This window comes from Dermacentor albipictus, chromosome 5 (genome assembly GCF_038994185.2).
Source record: "Dermacentor albipictus isolate Rhodes 1998 colony chromosome 5, USDA_Dalb.pri_finalv2, whole genome shotgun sequence".
Lineage (NCBI taxonomy): Eukaryota > Metazoa > Arthropoda > Arachnida > Ixodida > Ixodidae > Dermacentor > Dermacentor albipictus.
Genome location: NC_091825.1, coordinates 10,162,758 through 10,180,771, shown reverse-complemented (window position 1 = coordinate 10,180,771; position 18,014 = coordinate 10,162,758). Strand labels below are relative to the sequence as shown.

Here is an 18,014-nt window from a genome sequence, read left to right as displayed (position 1 = left end):
CGCGTAAGAAGAAAGAAAAAAGGTTAAAGTTTATACAGTTTTCCAATCAATTGAAGCACAACATCAGGAAAAAAAAGCATGTACGAAATTTTCTATACCTGTAGCTGAAAGGGTAAAGTTTACACAGTTTTCTAAAAACAACAAGAAACATGTACAAAATTTTCTATACCTGAAGTTGAACATTTCTATTAGTCTTCGGATAGTAACAATTCTTTTACTGTTTCCTTAAAGCTTTGCTTTGAAATTCCAGAATTTAGCAGGTCCAGTACCAAGGGGTAGTCGTTTAGAAGGTTAGGAAGTTGAACTGCTAGTTTTTGCTCTCCGTATTTTGTTCTGCAACGTCGTTTTCCTATCAGAGTTTTTCTGAGGTTATAGCTCGTCGTTCTGCCTTTACTTTGGAAGGAACATTTGTCTTCCCAGATTTGCCATGAAATTTCGAGGAATAATTTCTAAGTGCGAAGTTTTGATGCTGTTAATATTTTATATTTGTTTTAGTATGGTTTAGTGGTATCAGTACGTACTAAATTACCTATCGCACGCAGTGCGCGGTTTTGGAGTGTTTGAATTGATTTTAGGTTAGTTTGTGTAGTGGTTGACCAAACTAAAAAAAAATAAGTGAAATGGGTTAGATGAATAATTGAGGCCAAAAGAATCATTGAAGCAGCTGATAACTGTGTAAGTGTTGCATCCATATCACTGTCACGCAAAGAACTGCTTTACCTGAACGCGAATGCGCCCTGAGGAACTGTGATAGCGCTCCTAGTATAAATCAGTGGCGTTTTTTCCTGATTAAACATTGTTGGAAGTGGCGCCCTGTGTGTGTGTGTGTTTCTTCTTTGTCCTCCGTCATTTTAGCGCCTTCACTTCAGATCATAACTTTCAGACTGACGCTATCTTCCTAGATTTCGCCAAAGCGTTTGACAAAGTTCCTCATGAGCATCTACTACTAAAACATGCCGCGTAACATCTTAATACCGATATCTTGGCATGGATTAAAGAATTCTTAAGTGACCGTTCACACTCAGTCCTTGACAACAATCAAGCATCTAACTCTACCCCTGTAAACTCAGGCGTACCCCAAGGGTCCATCCTTGGTCCACTACTATTTCTAATTTGCTTTATTGACCTACCAATGCATTTATCTTCTAACATCCGTATGTTTGCAGACGATTGTAAAATTTATTGTAAAATTAACAGCGTTTCTGATAACAGGTCCCATCAAAACGACCTGCGAAGTGTACAGGAATTGTGAACTTTTGGCTAATGGAACTAAGCCCTAACTAATGTAAGACTGTCTCCCTCCACCACCGCAGAAATCCACTTGTTTTCTCGTACCCAAGTGCTGACGTCAACCTTGAATTAGTTCCTTCCTACAAATATCTCGGAGTAACCCTGTGTAGTGATTTAACCTGGGAAAAGCACATTGTGAACATAATTTCATCTGCTAACAAAACACTCGGGGTTTTGAAACGCCATTTTGAAACGCCGAAGAAATGTAAAATTACTAGCATACCAGTCTCTCGTCAGGGCGAAATTAGAATATGCCTCCCCCATTTGGAACTCTAATCAAGTATATCTCATCAATAAACTGGAATCGCTTCAAAATTGAGCTACAAAATTTATTCATTCTAAGTACTCCTACGACGTCAGTATATCGGCACTGAAAACAGAATCCGGCTTATCATTGCTTGCATCTCGCCGCCGCATTGCTAGTCTTTGTCTTTTCACAAGTTCATTTACAGCTCACTTGGCAATGCACCGTACATTCTCCCCCCGGCACGCATCTCCAGTCGCACCTGTCACTCGCAACAACTCGCGCGCCCGTGTACGCGCACTGTCACTTTTTCATTTTCGTTCTTTTTTCGTGCAGCAACAGGCTGGAACGGCCTTTCTAACGAAATCACAGTCATAACCTGTCCTAGCACATTTTTAAACACCGTAACAAATTACCTTACCCTGTAATAAGAATGTGGCCTTCAATTTTTCGTGTATAAACCCACCACTTACGAAATACCCCTTCAATGGGGTCTTTAAGGAAATAAAATGAAATAAAGTATGGCAAATTCCTGTCAGTCGTTTTTGCCATAATTCACGTGAGGGGTCCAGGAGCGATATCTGTCGATAACCACCCCAAACAATTTGTGGCTTGTGCTGTACGAAATAAGCTGTCCGTCGATAGATATCACGCATGGAGACGTTGGTTTCCTGGTAAATTCCACCACTGCACACTTTTCCCATGATATTTGAAGTCTTTGTTCCCGAAGGTACGATGACGTTAGAGTGCCTGCCTTCTGAATACGCGCGCGAAGCTGAAGTCGTGTCACACCCGACGTTCAGATACAAGTGTCGTCGACATAGATAGAGAGCCGCACGGTCCGTGGAAGGATGTCAGCGAGTGAAATGAATGTTAAGTTGTAGAGCGTTGGACTCAATAATCCACCCTGAGGGACTCCACGGTCACTGTAATACTAGGAGGTTGGGCCATCCTCGGTAAGTATGAAACATGATCTTTTATGTAGGTAACTGTACTAATCCAGAAATAGATGTTGCCACCAAGTCCTACTGTCTCTAACGGGCTGAAGATCGCTTCGTGCGTTACATTAACATATGCTCTCTTAACATCCAGAAAATGGGCAGCAGATAATGTTTTGCAGGATTCCTGGCGCTCGACGTACGCCACCAAGTCGATAATGTTGTCTATGGAAGAACGGCCACACCTGAAGCCTACCATTCCGTCTGGATATACCTCGTAATGTTCGAGGTACCATTCCAATCGTGCTGGAACCATTCTCTCCATAAGTTTTCCGATGCAGCTGACAAGTGCAATCAGTCGGTATGATGCAATGTCTACAAGCGACTTGCCAGGCTTAATTGAGCAGTGGAGTTAGGCGACTGATCTTCCATTCCTGTGGAATCGTACCTGTCTGCCAGGAGCTGTTGAACAAGTGAAGAAGCGCTTTCCGAGCCTCATTAGCAAGATTACATAGGGCACGATAGGTTATACCGTCGGGTCCTGGTGATGATGAACTCTTGCACAAGGCAAATGCAGCTTCAAGTGCGTCCATAGTAAAAGGGCTGTCCATGCGGGGGTCGCGTGATCGAGCGTCGATGTTCGAGCTGTGCTAATTTCGCCAGCAATCTTCCAGCGGAAATCGTCAGCGATGTCAACCTCTCCGCATTGTTGGTAAAGGGCCAAAGACTTGAAAGGGTGGCGTGCTGAGGGGTTCCACGGAGACCAAGAACAGTTCTCCATATGTGAGACAAAGGCTTCCTTGGATCCAAAGACTCGCAGAATGACAACCATGTTTTCGATGCGAGTTGGTCCATGCGACGCTGAATGTTCTTTTCAGTTCGTCTGGCCAACCTAAAGTCATGTACCGACTTCGTGCGCTTATATCTTCGCTCTGCACGGCGAAGTGTTGCCACGAGGCTTCTCTAACTCAATATTGTATTCGGCGCGTGCAGGTGTTCTCGAAAGTGCGTGGCAGCCTCTAGGGCAACCTTTATAGTGTGCTCTAGGCTAGAGGATAAGCCTTTATAACAGCTGTCTTCCACAATTTATTTGAACATCAGCTAGTCGATAAATTGAGTGACGCCGGGTGACTTGGAGTCCGCCAGTCCTTCAGTCCTAAGTGGGGAGGTGGTCACATCCCCTCGTTTCAATATCTGAAAACCACCTAACCCTTTTGGTCAACAAGCGTGAAACAAAGGTGAGGACCAGGCAGCTACTCTAGACAGTCCCTCGCAGAAAGGTGGGGTTTCCATCATTTACCAAACACACCTCTTGTTCGTAGGCTAATGACACTAGTCTTCTGCCCCTCGAGTTTATCTTAGAGCTTCCCCAGAGAAAATGGTGGGCATTAAAGTTTCCAGTCATTACCAAAGGCGGCGGAGTTGCTGTCATGATTTGCTGTTACCGCTCGCAGTCCAGCCCACTGGAGGGCGATAAGGGGTTCAACTACTGTGAAGGCGAGCTTGCCTTTCTTCACTGTTAGACACACGTACTGGTTTTCATGGTAAGGTGACACTGGATGACGAAACTACGTAGGATCACATCGTTTGAAAACGATAATCTTGCTGCATTCTCAATCTGGAGCGGACATGAAGCACTCCTAAGCGGACAGTCTGATGTGAAATGATAGGGGCTCGCAGTTGATAATGAGGAAACGATACATGAACACAAAGTGTAGAACGTTCGACATGCGTCCCTTAAGTGTTCTGGCGTTCCACTGAAATATCGACACGTTCCGGACCTTGTCACAAAAAGACGGCTTCTGGAAAGCCATGATTTCAATCAAGGGCTGCAAGCACTGTACTCAAGGTGTTCAGCACCTGTAGCGCGCTTTGTGCAGACGTAGTTTTCATGCCGTTCAGTATAACGCGAATGGCAATCATGAGAGACCGCACAATGTTCACGACTTGGCCTAGAGAATACGTATGTTGTTGTATGTTCACCTCGCTTCAAATTTCCTTGCGTGCTTTTTCGACCCTGAAAAAAAAAACCTGCAGACCTTCCGCAGAGTATTAACGCGACAGCGTTACGGAGCTCGTGTCGCAGAAAAGCCGGTGTCGGTGTCGTTGGCCGTGAGCGATAAATCCTGGGAAGCACTTGATGAATAAAAAACAACTGGCAAGATGGGCTGGGTGGGAATCCAACCAGGGTCTCCGGAGTGTGAGACGGAGACGCTACCACTCAGCCACAAGTTCGATGCTTCAAAGCGGTACAAAAGCGCCTCTAGTGAATGCGGTGTTGCTTTAGAAACGAGCCGTAGAAAGTTATACTGTGGTGTATATCGGTAAATATGAACATGTAACTTACAGAAGTCGCAGTTACACTAGTGGCGAAGTGCGTTTCCGCTACATTTCTTCTGCGCTTTCCGCACACGCAGAGCTATCTTGCGGCAAACACATAGGATCCCCTCCTCTCAATGTACGGCGCTGCCCCGACAGATGGCGCGCCGCGCGCGCATCGGGGCTGTGCGGGGACCGGTTTGAGGCGCGTCGCGGCAACAACCTCTAGAGAATTTAAAGCCTTCTGGCTGACCCTCTCCCCTTGAGCTATTTTACGCAGAAGAGGCCAACATACAAGTTCCGTGCAGCGCGCTGCGAAGCTACTAGCGGCGCGCCCGTGTTAAAAAGAAGCGCGGAAAATATACAATAGTTAACTCGGGCTATTCGAAGAAGACCGAGGCGACGACGGCGGCGACAGCAATTCGATTAGTTCCAGGAGCCCTGCCGCTCGTTGAATAGCTTCGGGGATAAACAAGTCCCGGCATGCTCAGCCATGCTGCCGCATGCTGCCGAACGCACATTTTTTTTTCTAGACGTGACCAGTGCATGCAGTCGCAACACTTGTGCTGTGCTTGCGATTGTGTGTACCGCGAGTCTTCATTGCCCCGGAATGTGGAGTGTCATGCCAAGATATGCCTAATAAGTGCGGCGTGCCCAATTGCCGGAGCAATTACAAATCGGGGGAGAAAAATCACGTCTTCAAGTTTCCACAAGATGAAGAAGCCCAGAGTGCCTGGATTAGGGCGATACCACGTGCAGATTTCAATTTATGGCCGCACTCCAGGGTAAGAAGTTCAGCAGTTCTTTAAATATTTACTTTTGAAAAATACGGGAAGGCTAATTGCTCAATTACAGAAGGTTCCTTTAAATCAGGAATGTTAGAATAAAATTTAGTACAACTTTTAACTTCCTTCTAGGTTTCTGAACTTCACTTCATTGAGACCGACATCGTGCGGGAGTTCTCTCACCTCGACGACCTTACAAGGCACACCGTCACTGCACCACTTTCACGCCTGCGTCTTCGTCCAGGCGTAGTCCCATCAAAGTTTCCACAATGTCCGCCTTATCTTTCGAAGCCAAGCACCTCGAGGGAGGATTCTGATTCCAAGCGCATACGTCTTGAAGCTGCTTTTTTGAAGAAACCGTGTGAAGCGTCTGCTGAAGCCTTAAGCAAGGAGAAGGAAGCAGATAAGATTCTGAACCTAGAAGACCTGATGTAATTGATAACAAGCAAAAAGTCTACATTAAGGAAGAGGAATTTACTAATCTGCCAAACCAACGTCCTTTAGTCACTGACCTCACGCTTGAACTGCTCGTCAGTGATGATTCCTCAGAGTTCGACGCTTGCGAGGATGGACACAAATGTCAATTTGTGTTAAGGCAACTTTTGCGGTGTAGCACGAATATTTTATTGACGAACTACTGCTGCAAGATGAATAAAAAATTTTTGAATGCCAATGCTACTGCAAGGAAGAGAAAAGCTGAAACTCTGCGCAATAAGGCAGCTGTTTCCTTGTAAATAGCTGCACGAATGTATTATATTCCGTTTCTATACTTATTTGAGTTGTAAATTAGCGTACTGTGGTAATTAGTAACTAGTGCGTTGACAGCAAATTTATATATTTAATCATAATCTAGATTGAAATAAGTACATGTGTCCCCAATTGAATTGTTCATACGCAATTGGGAAGCTAATAGAGTGCGTTACGTTCATCATTGCCGCGCCATAAAAACCATAGATACAGAAATACGGAAGGAACATTCTTTATGGATTCAATTTATTTGAAGTAATAGGTATGATGTGTGGGGTATAATAAATAATAATAATTATTAACATGCACAAACAACGTACATTACAAAGACGACAAAGCGCGACGCTATAACAAGCTGCTGGAATCAATACCTGCACATGTTTTACTAAGCTGTTTTCTATCTGTGCCTCTAAATAAATGCTTTGTAAGGTGCCTGCTGCTCATTTCGCAGTTTAGACTGAAGAAAAAGTGTGGAGTGGTCAGTAAGAGCATACAGCTGCTAGGTGAACCACGCCGCGATCGCTTCATTCAACCCGTATCCCCGAGCGTGCCGATGGCCTCTTCTCCATGACGTCACTCGCCAAGCACTCAGGCCTTCTTGTCTAGGAGGTGTTGGTCGCGGCCCGGACACCCACTCCCCTGATGACGCTTCGCCGTGCTCCCTCACGGGTTGCAGAATCAAGCGTCCTTCCTTTCTGTAGATCACTATCTGCCTATCTCTCTGCCCGTGGCGATCACGATGTTTGGCTGGCGTACACCGTTTCGTTCTCCGAGACACCGAGTTCTTTGGTTCGTTCCACTTGCTTAGGCGCACGTTTCGTTGCCGCGCTGAACGCTGCGTTTCTCGACGCTCACCGCGTGATTGGTGGGTGAAAAGTCCGAGGCGGGGTGCCTCATAAGTGATCGCTGCGCCGTAGCGCATTGTCTTACACACCTTGACGGGCCGACGGGAACGCTATCGCGTTCCACTCTTGAAGGCGAAGCGTAAGCGTCCTCCAATTTTTTTTCATCAACGGCGTGTGAAATGCACTTGAATTATGTTTGTCTCAGTATTACACTTATTTCCAGTAAACAATGCTAACGAATCATGAAAAAGAAACTCTTGTAATAATTTACAACATTTATTACAGATGGAAACATCGTCACTTGGGTCATAAATATATACAGAGTGTACCAATTAACTATCATGCACCCAGGTTAAAAAATTAGCAGTTGCGCTACTCGAAGAAAAACTACTGCACATTGTTTCTAGTACAGTGGAGTACCTGCCAGTAATTTTTTCATGACTGACATTTCATTATGTTATTGTAATTAATTATCTAACTCGAGACGTACTTTACTAATTATCAAAGCGTCAATGAGGTATTTGCAGGCACAGCCAAGGAACTCCTGATAGCGGTATTACAGCGAAGCTGTATATGGCTAGGGTTCCGTGGATTTTTGTTTTCTGTGAACAAAAACTATCATCATCAATGGCTCATACCCCAGTAAGCATTCATGCTCCCGTAAGCAAGCTAAAATGCAGTAGCTCATAGCCCCGTAAGGTAGAGTCTACAAGCACTCAGCAAAGTGAAGCGAACAGTGCTTCAATTCTTTCTAATCACCCATACAGCATACAGAACAGCATGTCGAAAAGTGTCATCATCAATTACTTATAACCCCGAGAGCAATGGCTCATACCCCCGTAAGCAAGCAAAAAACTCATAGTCCCATAAGGTTCATGGCTACTCACTTAACGTGAATTAGCTGCGACGACGCTACCTCTGCTGTCGTTGTCAGTGATATAAATGTGGATGTGTCGGTACCGAAAGTAGAGCGGTTTGCGCGTTCCGTGTTGCAGACATGTCCCTTGTGATGCCACACCAATCGGGCCTAACCGACCACCCCGCGGCGTACGTGAATCGATTTGGCATTATCGAAAAATGTGATTGCACTTGCGAGTGAAATAATGACCACCGATCAAGACAATAAATGAGTGTGCGTACCTTTCGTCACGATGACCACCTATCAAGACTATAAATGAGTTCGTACCTTTGTTCAAAATTATGTGTCACCTCCGTGTCGTGTGCTAAACAGCTTCGCTGGTCAACCACCTTTACAGAGTGGAATGACTCGCGATATTTTTCAGCGACGTACTAATTGCGTACTAATTTTTTTCGACTGATAAGTAAACCCAGCGAAATATGAAAAATACCACGTGACTGCACTCCCACCCGCATCAGAAAGCAACGTCCTCGAACAAGCTCCCTCTGAGTTAGGCAGAAGAAAATAAAGGAAATAAAATAATCGTGACCGAGCTAGATCCTTATCTGCCGTGCCCCGCGTTAAGTAACATGTCGCGTTTGGTGTTAGTTTGAAACAAGCTGTGATAGCTGTTGTCCTTCTGTAGATAAATAGCACGGCCTTTCTTTTTCGGCCACAAAACCTATCACCACAAGAGCCAATTGACAACGTCAGTGATAAGGTTTAAAGGTGCGTTTTGTTTCGTCCCAGTCGCCATGTCTTCCTTTAATGAGCAGAATAAAAAGCTGATCCTTGACTTGGGAGCTGCAAATGGCACCACGAGGAATGCCGCAAATGTACATGAGTCATGAAAGTGTGGCGGTAGACCAAACGCATTGACTCTCATCAGACATTATGGAAACTTGAGACAAGCAGGCAGCTGTCAGAAACAGTGGCGGAGGACACCATCTTTAGGTCCTAGCCTCCGCATGAATGTTCTAGCATTTATGGCTTCAAACCCTCATGCTAGCGTGCGGGGACGTGCGTGCCCAGGTACCAATTTCCAAGTAGTCAGTTTGGAAAATTCTAAATGACTAGGCCTTTGACTCTTACCACCTTAAACTGCACCAATGCTTCTAAGATAGGGACCTGCAGAATCGTCCAGATTTATCGGATTGCTTCAACAGAAAAGCAGATGAGTCGCCGAACTTTTCGAGCAACATCATGGGCTCAGATGAAGCCAATTTTTGCATAAACAGTAAATTACATTTTCATAATTCACACTATTGCAGTGACTTCAACCCAAACTGGGTAATTCGCACTCGGCACCAGTACCAGTGGTCCTTCAACGTGGGGTTCGGAATTTACACCGGTGCAATCATCATCATCAGCCTGGTTACGCCCACTGCAGGGCAAAGGCCTCTCCCATACTTCAACTACCCTGGTCATGTACTAATTGTGGCCATCTCGTCCCTGCAAATTTCTTAATCTCATCTGCCCACCTAACTTTCTGCCGCCCACTGCTACGCTTCCCTTCCCTTGGAATCCAGTCCGTAACCCTTAATGACCATCGGTTATCTTCCATCCTCATTGCATGCCCTTCCCATGCCCATTTCTTTTTCTTGATTTGAACTAAGATGTCATTAACTCGCGTTTGTTCCATCACCCAATCTGCTCTTTTCTTATCCCTTAACGTTACACCCATCATTATTCTTTCCATAGCTCGTTGCGTCGTCCTCAAATTAAGTAGAACCCTTTTCGTACGCCTCCTGGTTTCTGCCCCGTAGGTGAGTACTGGTAAGACACAGCTATGATACATTTTTCTCTTGAGGGATAATGGCAACCTGCTGTTCATGATCTGAGAATGCCTGCCAAACGCACCCCAGCCCATTCTTTTTCTTCGGATTATTTCTGTCTCATGATCCGGATCCGCGGTCACTACATGCCCTAAGTAGATGTATTCCCCTACCACTTGCAGTGCCTCGCTACCTATTGTAAATTGCCGTTCTCTTCCGAGACTGTTAACCATTACTTTAGTTTTCTGCAGATTAATTTTTAGACCCACTCTTCTGCTTTGCCTCTCCAAGTCAATGAGCATGCATTGCAATTGGTCCCCTGAGTTACTAAGCAAGTCAATATCATCAGTGAATCGCAAGTTACTAAGGTGTTATCCATTAACTCTTACGCCCAATTCTTCTCAATCCAGGTCTCTGAATACCTCCTGTAAACACGCTGTGAATATCATTGGGGAGATCGTATCTCCCTGCCTGACGCGTTTCTTTCTTTGCTATAATGGGTCCCATCTTCGGTCACACACTGACTTGACAGCGTTACGTGGACGAAATCCTTGAAGCAGTGGTGGATGAATTTGACAGCGAAGTCCCGCTGTCACGTCTTCCATAACTGTGGTATCATCAAGATGGGGCATCCACACACAGCAGGAGCCGAGCACAAAAGTGGCTGGATGCGACTTTTCATGCGCAATTGATTGGAAGGCACGGGCCTGTAAATTGGCCGGCTAGGTCACCCGACCTATCTCCACGCGATTTCTTTCTTTGAGGCTATGTGAAAGATTGTGTTTACATGATCGAGATGGTTGTGGTAGAAACATTTTATTCAAGAAGTTAATAAGAGAGTTGCTTGCTGTGCGCCTGAGTGGCAGCCCCTATTCCGGGACGCCATTGGAGATGGCCGCTGCCCGGGAGCGCGCCCCCAAAGAAGTTGAGCTTCCAAGGTAGACCAGCCGAGCAGGTGCGGTCGTCAAATGATCCCGAGGCAAGGAAGACGGATTTCTGCCGTAGAATTTTGGCGTCGGTCATTGGAAAAGCCACAGAAGATGTGATAAAGCGGACTCAGTGCTGCGTAGCTGCAGGAGGAGACCTTTTCGAACACGTCCTCTAGGCAACTGCCGGTGTTCAACAGCGCTTACGAATTCATATGTAATTAGGGCGCACTGAAAGCTGACGGTTTTAAATGATTAAGAATTTCTGTCTTTACACAACGGAAGAACCGTCCCCCCGTCCGTCCCGCTTCCAACACAGGGTCCGCGACAGTGAGCTAATTCAAATGCGTACTGCCTCTCGCTTCGACGCCAAAGAAGCGGCGAGAACGCAGCACTCACGGAGATCTCGGCACGTGGCGCACTCTGCCGCGACGCAGATCGAGATACGGGCCGCGCCAGACGTAGCCGCCGCAGGAGCTCGGTTCACCACGGTTCATAGTGGTTCAGTGTGCCTAATTAAGGGTGCGCACATTTCCTTCGTTTGCTACATCTCCCTGGTCATTTCATACCACGTCCACATCCGCTGCGGGCTATCTATAACAGCAGCGAACATTGCTTCTGCTCGTCTCTTCTACGTCATATCGTGCAGGTCTCACCTAGCAGTTGGTTGTTGCAACCGCGCTTCTCCGTTTCACGGTTATTTCGCAGTAGTTCTCGCAATTATACGGAACACACCAGCATACTATGATTATACGTGGCACGCGGGAGTGCGAAGCATAAACATATGAAGACAGTGCGCCGTGCGGTGGCGAAGAGGACAGCGACTTTTTGCAAATACCCGAGAGAGAGCCATCATCATCATCGACACTGATTTAGAGCGTTGACAGTGGCGGCTCAAAAAGCTTGGCGCGAGAAAGTGTGGCCTGCGGCCCCGTGGCGTGAGCAGTGCGCGAGGTTCGGCGTTCGACGGCTAAGAGCTTCCTCGCTGGGCGTCCGGCCCATAGGAGCTGTCGCCGCCCGCGTCACTACGCCACACCCGAGTCAACGCTGTCGCCCGCTGAGAGGCTACCTCGCCCCGCTCTTCCGCGGGGCAACTGGTCCAGGAGGGCGGGCGGTCCTGAACCGGGCTGATCGAGCGTTCGGGGGAGCGACCACAGGGCTACCCCGCCAACTGTGGACGTGACCCGGTGACTGCGGCCGTGGGCTCCCGAGCACAAACCCCGCCGGTGGGAAACCGGACACGCGGAGGCTCCACTATATTGACTGTTGCGCAGGGCCACCTGAGCCCCGCAAGGCGCTCCGACCCTGCTGTCCGACCCTGTTGTCCGACACTGCTGTCCGACCCCGCTGGCCCACATCGGTTCCACGAGGTCTCCGACACGGCGACACGTGCTTCCGCCTGAAATGTAGGCCAATTATAATTGACCGAAACATATATATAGCTGCATGTCGTCTATGAGGTATTTTGGGGAACTGTCGTGTGTGTGTGCCATTTTCTATGTGTTATGTGCGTCAATACAAGTCTGTTGTGTGTTTGTGCATCTGCGTGCTGCTTCTGCCTCTTTCTGGAGTGATCCTGCACCCAATAACTTCACGCATACTACCACCAAACATCGCGTCAGTGCTACGAAATGCTTACTTAATATTCTGATAAACCCGAGAAAAGCTTCTGCGTGGTCTCTTTTATTTTATATATTTTCTAAAGCGAAAGCTTTACTGGCCGCGAACTTGTGATTTCGCCGTGGCGTTTCCTCGAGGAGGCACATGACGTCACACTGCGTTCCTCGTCGTTGCGCTCGCCTCGACTCGCTTTGCCAGCTGAGTCGCATGCCTGATAACATGTCCGAGGATTGAAAAGGCGAGCTCGCGTGCACAGCAACCGCAGTTGACGCGGCAGTATGGACGGCGACAATCCTGATAAGCAGGAGGAGGCCTGGAATCGCCATAAAAACGAGTTGAAGAGGAAATGAATCGCCCAGGAAACAGACGAAGAGCGCGCCGAACGACTGGCTAAACGCCGCAACATAGCTAGACAACCAGACTAACGTGGAATTGCAATCAAGATTAACCAAGGCTAACCATGCTATGCCTAAGCTTTTGCTACGTATATGCTGGCATAGCCGAGCTAAGCCACTGCCAATTTTTTTTGTCTGTGCAGACGACCCGATGGCCAATTCGGCTCATTTAGGACTGGTACCTTCACTTTCTTGAACGCATCGGTTTTGCCTTTTCTGTACAAGTGAGTTGTTTTCCGGTCTTTTTATGTCGCTTGTATTTTATATTTAGTTATTCTTTTTGCCACGAACTTGATTTTGCAGCATGTATACGCTCTAATGAAAAATAAAACTATCACTTTAATTTGGCTTTGGTCTGATCGCAGGCTTATGGCGCGAACTATAGCTGCGCGCGCACTCTTTCGATGTCATGCGAAAATAGCCGCGATGTTTAAATATTCTGTGCTGTTGCTTTTCCCGTTTCGTGCGTGGGGAGAGAGGGGCTTCCGGCACGTTATCGAAGGGCTTTTGTCATCAGTGTGATCAGTCGGCCTTGAGAGACGGATAATACGCGTGACGCAGAAAGGAGAGGAAGGAATAGCTGCAAAGCCGCGAAAGCTGCTGTTGCTGCTCCTTCCGTACCATTATCAAGGTGATGCGCTGTTTCTTCGGATGTACGACAGGCAAATGAGTTGCTTTCAATCAGCTTATTTGAGGGCGCCGCTTTGTGGTGCGCGTGGAACTGCAGTGAGGTGGTATTTTTCCATATCAACCAATCAATCAGTCGGTCAAATCTTTATTTCCGACGATAGATGGGGGTCCCTTAGGCGAAAAGCGATAATTACAATAATAGTATAAATAATGCAGTTTAAACAATATATTAAAAAGAGGTTGTGCAAGTACAACAATGGAACAATAGAACAAATAAGGTCAATGTATAAATGCACTCCAGGACGGTTGTACATTGTAGCTGAAATATTCAATGTTTACTTGAACAGATGTCATAATATGACGAAAACAATAAACGCGATTCTAAGAGTAATGAAACATTCTTGATCATGTTCAGACAGTATATCATAAAGAACATTAAACAAGAGTTAGAAAAAATTCATGCATTTTTTTTTGCAAACGTACAAAAGTTGGCGTCTTACTCTTCATATTTATTAAGTAGGGACGGCAGTGCGAATATAAGAGACTGCAAAAAACAGGTCGTGCGGGAACGGCGAACAAGCCACTTGTCGGCGCTGCGGCTGCGTGAATCAGTGTAATGCATGCTTATAATAATTGAACCTTTAATAAACACTCTGAGTGGTTCCTTTCGGAACACGTAAGCGTACATTAAACGAAAATTGAAGGTGCGTTTCACACTGATTATCGTATAGCGAGTAAACGATGTACCTGTAGAACTATTGCGCGGGACGTTTGCAATATACCCGAGTTCTCTTTTCTGCAATAGGTGAGTTTTTATGTTACTTAGGGTTCTGGTGCCCCAGACTAACTGGCAGTAATTTATATGGGAAGAAAACAGAGCATGATAAATCTGAAGTTTAGCTTTTTCTGGAAGAAAGTGCCTACATCGTGACAGAATACCAGCAGCACACGATAATGGTTTAGTCAGTTATTCAATATGACGCGTCAATGTCATGTGAGCAGAAAAAGCCACACCCGGAACTTTATGTTTCTCCACTATTTCGATGGGTATTCCCTCAAGCGTTAATGATTGGTTCACGTTGACTTCCGTGCCTCGGGACCTGAAAAAGACAGCATTTTTTCGCATTTATTCGTAGGACATTAGCAGTGGCCCATTGCGGCGCATCTGAAAGTAAACTTTGGGTTCTAGCAACAATTTCAGTTGGATTCTATCCAGAAACAGAAATACTAGTACCATCCGCACAGTGTAGGAATGAGGCGTCATTGTTCATCCTAACGATATAATTTATGTAGATATTGAAGAGCATTGGTCCTAAAATGCTTCCTTGAGGCACGCCAAAAGAAATGGTTTTAAACGAAGAAAAACAGTTAGCAATCGAGACGCATTGTTTCCCCTCAGACAGATATGAACTAAACAATGAATTCGCTACAACACGTACCCCATACGCGCTTAACTTCCCGAGTAAAATGTGATGGTTTAGGGTATCGAAGGCCTTCCTATAGGCAATGAAAACAGCCAGCGTAAGCTTTTTTCATCGATGTTAATAATGATCAATTTTTTTTTGAGCTAACAGCGCTGTCTGCGTAGATTTACTGCGTTGAAAACCATGCTGATACTCTGAAATTATATTTTGTTTGTGAAAGGAGGTATTTACGCGGCAGAATATTATTTTCTCTAATCCCTTAGAGAATACAGGTATTATTGAAATTGGTCGGTAATTATTAGCTTCATTAATATCTCCCCTTTTAAATATAACATAAAGTTTTGAGATTTTCATGAGATTTGGGAAACAGCAGACTGAAAGACTAGATTAAACACGTAAGCTAGACAAGGAGCAAGCAGGTCAATTACGTGCCTAATCGCTTCTACTTGAAATCTATCGACATCGACAGATTTACTGTCCTTTAGGGAAAGAAATGTGCGTACTATTTCTGCTTCATCTGTAGTTGTATCAATATTATAGTAAGTAGGATGTTTTAGCGAAGTGAAGTACTCGGCTAAATTCACACCAGAAAGTTTGTTCCCGCTTATCAGTTATTTCCGTTAAAGACCTGCTTTGCGGTTCAGTGCCTGAGTGATGGCTTTTCGAACTTGGCTTGGGTGCCGTTGACAGATGTCAGAAAACATGCGGTTATAGTAGACCTTTTTCAGTCCGGCAGTTAGTTTGTTTCTGTAAGTTTTAAAGGCCTCAAATTCCTTAATATCGCGTGTGTGCAAAAACTTTTTAAGAAGGCGACTTTTTTCCTTGATCATTTTGATATGCTCGCACCCTACACAAGGTTTTCTTCTTTTTATGTTAGGTTTGGCGCTTACTCAAGCAAATGATTTGTTGTACTGACTAGTGAATATAGATAAGAATTCACGATAGCTCTCATTTGGGTCTAGCTTATCATAAACAGAAGATCAATCTTCCGTCAGCATACGCATGCAGAACGAGGTCATATTTTTGTTAGGCATACATCTATGTTTAGCGATATCGTGGCAAGTTATTTCATTTCCATTGGTTTTAGGGAAAGCAATAAAGTAGTCACTTACGCCGGCGCTTGCCGTGCGCGTACATCAGCGTCTGACGATAAACAAGACGGAAGTTCTCCTTACGCGTGTCGCCGTAGCAATGACGTCATTGTCGCCACGAGCGTAAAGTTTGTCAAGAAATTTCCAGTGGCTCAAGTTATCCTTCAGAAGGTTTATGTTAAAGTCGCCACCTATTAGACTGTTATACAGATAAAATGTTTAGTATTCCAACATTCCCTCAATAAATTCCAAGAATATACTCGTCACCAGACGGTGGGGGGTAAAACGCCACGTACATGTTGATATTGCTCTTCATTCAAAGCGCTTCATAGTCAGCTCCAATGCACGTACATTCCGCTATTATGTCGCAGAACACGTGTTTTTTTACGTGCGTTGCCACTCCGCCACCACGGCGGCCACTTCGATTGATATAATAGTGATTGTAGTCAATCATATTTAACATGTCGCTTCCTTCATAATACCACGTTTCAGTCAACATGATCACGTCGAACAGGAAATTGAATTTGTTACAGAATCTGCTTAACTCATCTAGCTTAGTGGCGGCGGAACTTGAATAGCAGAGAACATGCCCTATGACTGCGCCGGAAGTTTAAGTTCACATGGCAGACAAAATTCTATATACAGCATCGCCTGTACAAGCAAAGGTAACACAAATTATAACCATAAGCACCCTAGGCAATCTTGACGAGGTCGGAATCTGTTTCTATGCGCACCGCTTGAGTGGACTGTGTCTTGTGCGCGAAAATCTTTCCATTCTTCGTCCACACAAACTGCCCCTGATTCTCTCTTTTTTTTTGCACTTGCCTGTGCAAGCAGCCGCTTCAGCGTCGGACAGAAATGTTCATTCACGAGGGGTACGGTAGCGCGAATAAAATATGGGACAAAAGAAGACACACAGGGGCATGCTAACTTCTGAACTTTTTGTTGGAAGTTAGCGCTGCGTGTGTCCCTGTGTGTCTTCTTTTGTCCCGTCTTTTAATCGCGCTACCGTACACCCCTTGAAGATGCATTACCAACAAGCCCACATAGCGACCGTCGTGATCATTCACGAAGATCTGTGCTTCGCTGGAGATTCCTACGTCACGATTCCGAATGTGATTTTTCGTGGGGTTTCTTTAACAGTCGGATAAAATTGTACGCAATAAGTACGTCGCTGAAAACACCGCAGTTAGATCTCGTTTGGGGTACCTACAAATGTTTCATTCATACTTCCCTAATTACGACAGTACTTCTCGATTTACATAATTAATTAAAATTACGAAATTAAATCTCGCTAAAGAAAAATTTACTCTTGGTGACTCCACTGTGCTGAAAATAATATGGAGTAGGTTTGCTTCGGGTAACGCAGTTGCTCCTTCTTTAATATTGGTGCATGAGAGCTGGGGTAACCTGTACAATTCACTCGATAACCGAAATGAGGATAAGCCGTATTCACTGGAAATCAGCATCAACAGCAGTCATGCGCAGCACCGCTTACACTCAGACTCACAGGAAAGAGAGAGATGGCTGCAGTTTCTCCGGAAAGGCGAAGCAATATTAGTGATTGCGGAGCATAAACCAATTTCACGATGGAAGGTTCCACCACCGAGAGACGCCAGATTCTTGGTGGTGGCAGAGGACCCAGGCTGTGAAATGGAACTGTTTCCTACTACGAGGTCCTGTATATGTTCATGTAAGGCCGCCACTTCAGTGAACAATTGTTCGAGGTACACGAAGTTTCTAACGAATATATATATATATATATATATATATATATATATATATATATATATATATATATATATATATATATATATATATATTGTAACGGATACCAAAGGCGCGGACAAAAAGAGAGAAGTGAAGACGAAGAGAACGAAGAGTTTGAGAGCCCGGGCTGCTCTACGATCATCATCCATCGCCTGTAAACAAAACCATTTCTTCGCAACTCTTCGTAACAGTTGTGGTGGAGGTGCTGGGTAATCGAAACCCGAAGACGGAGGCTGAAGCAGAAGTTCTTCGAGGGAGCCGTCGCAATTATTATGTCGAATATGTCCCACGACGCAGACGAACAACGGCCCAATCCA

The 18,014-nt window shown here is 45.4% G+C and overlaps 1 protein-coding gene across 5 annotated transcripts in view; it reads left to right on the top strand.

Moving 5' to 3' along the window:
• The window catches only part of LOC135917928 (leucine-rich repeat and fibronectin type-III domain-containing protein 4-like), a 367,177-nt gene that overhangs the window by 299,554 nt on the left and 49,609 nt on the right, over positions 1–18,014 (top strand). For 2 of the 5 annotated variants that reach the window (XR_010569459.2, XM_065451570.2), the window contains exon 6: positions 12,926–13,006. The exons of the other annotated variants lie outside the window; for them this stretch is intronic. Coding sequence is in view for 1 of the 2 variants with exons in the window: in XM_065451570.2 (XP_065307642.1) it covers positions 12,926–12,978 (53 nt within the window). In the remaining variant the exon portion in view is untranslated. The remainder of the gene's footprint in view (positions 1–12,925; positions 13,007–18,014) is intronic. 5 annotated transcript variants of the gene reach the window in all.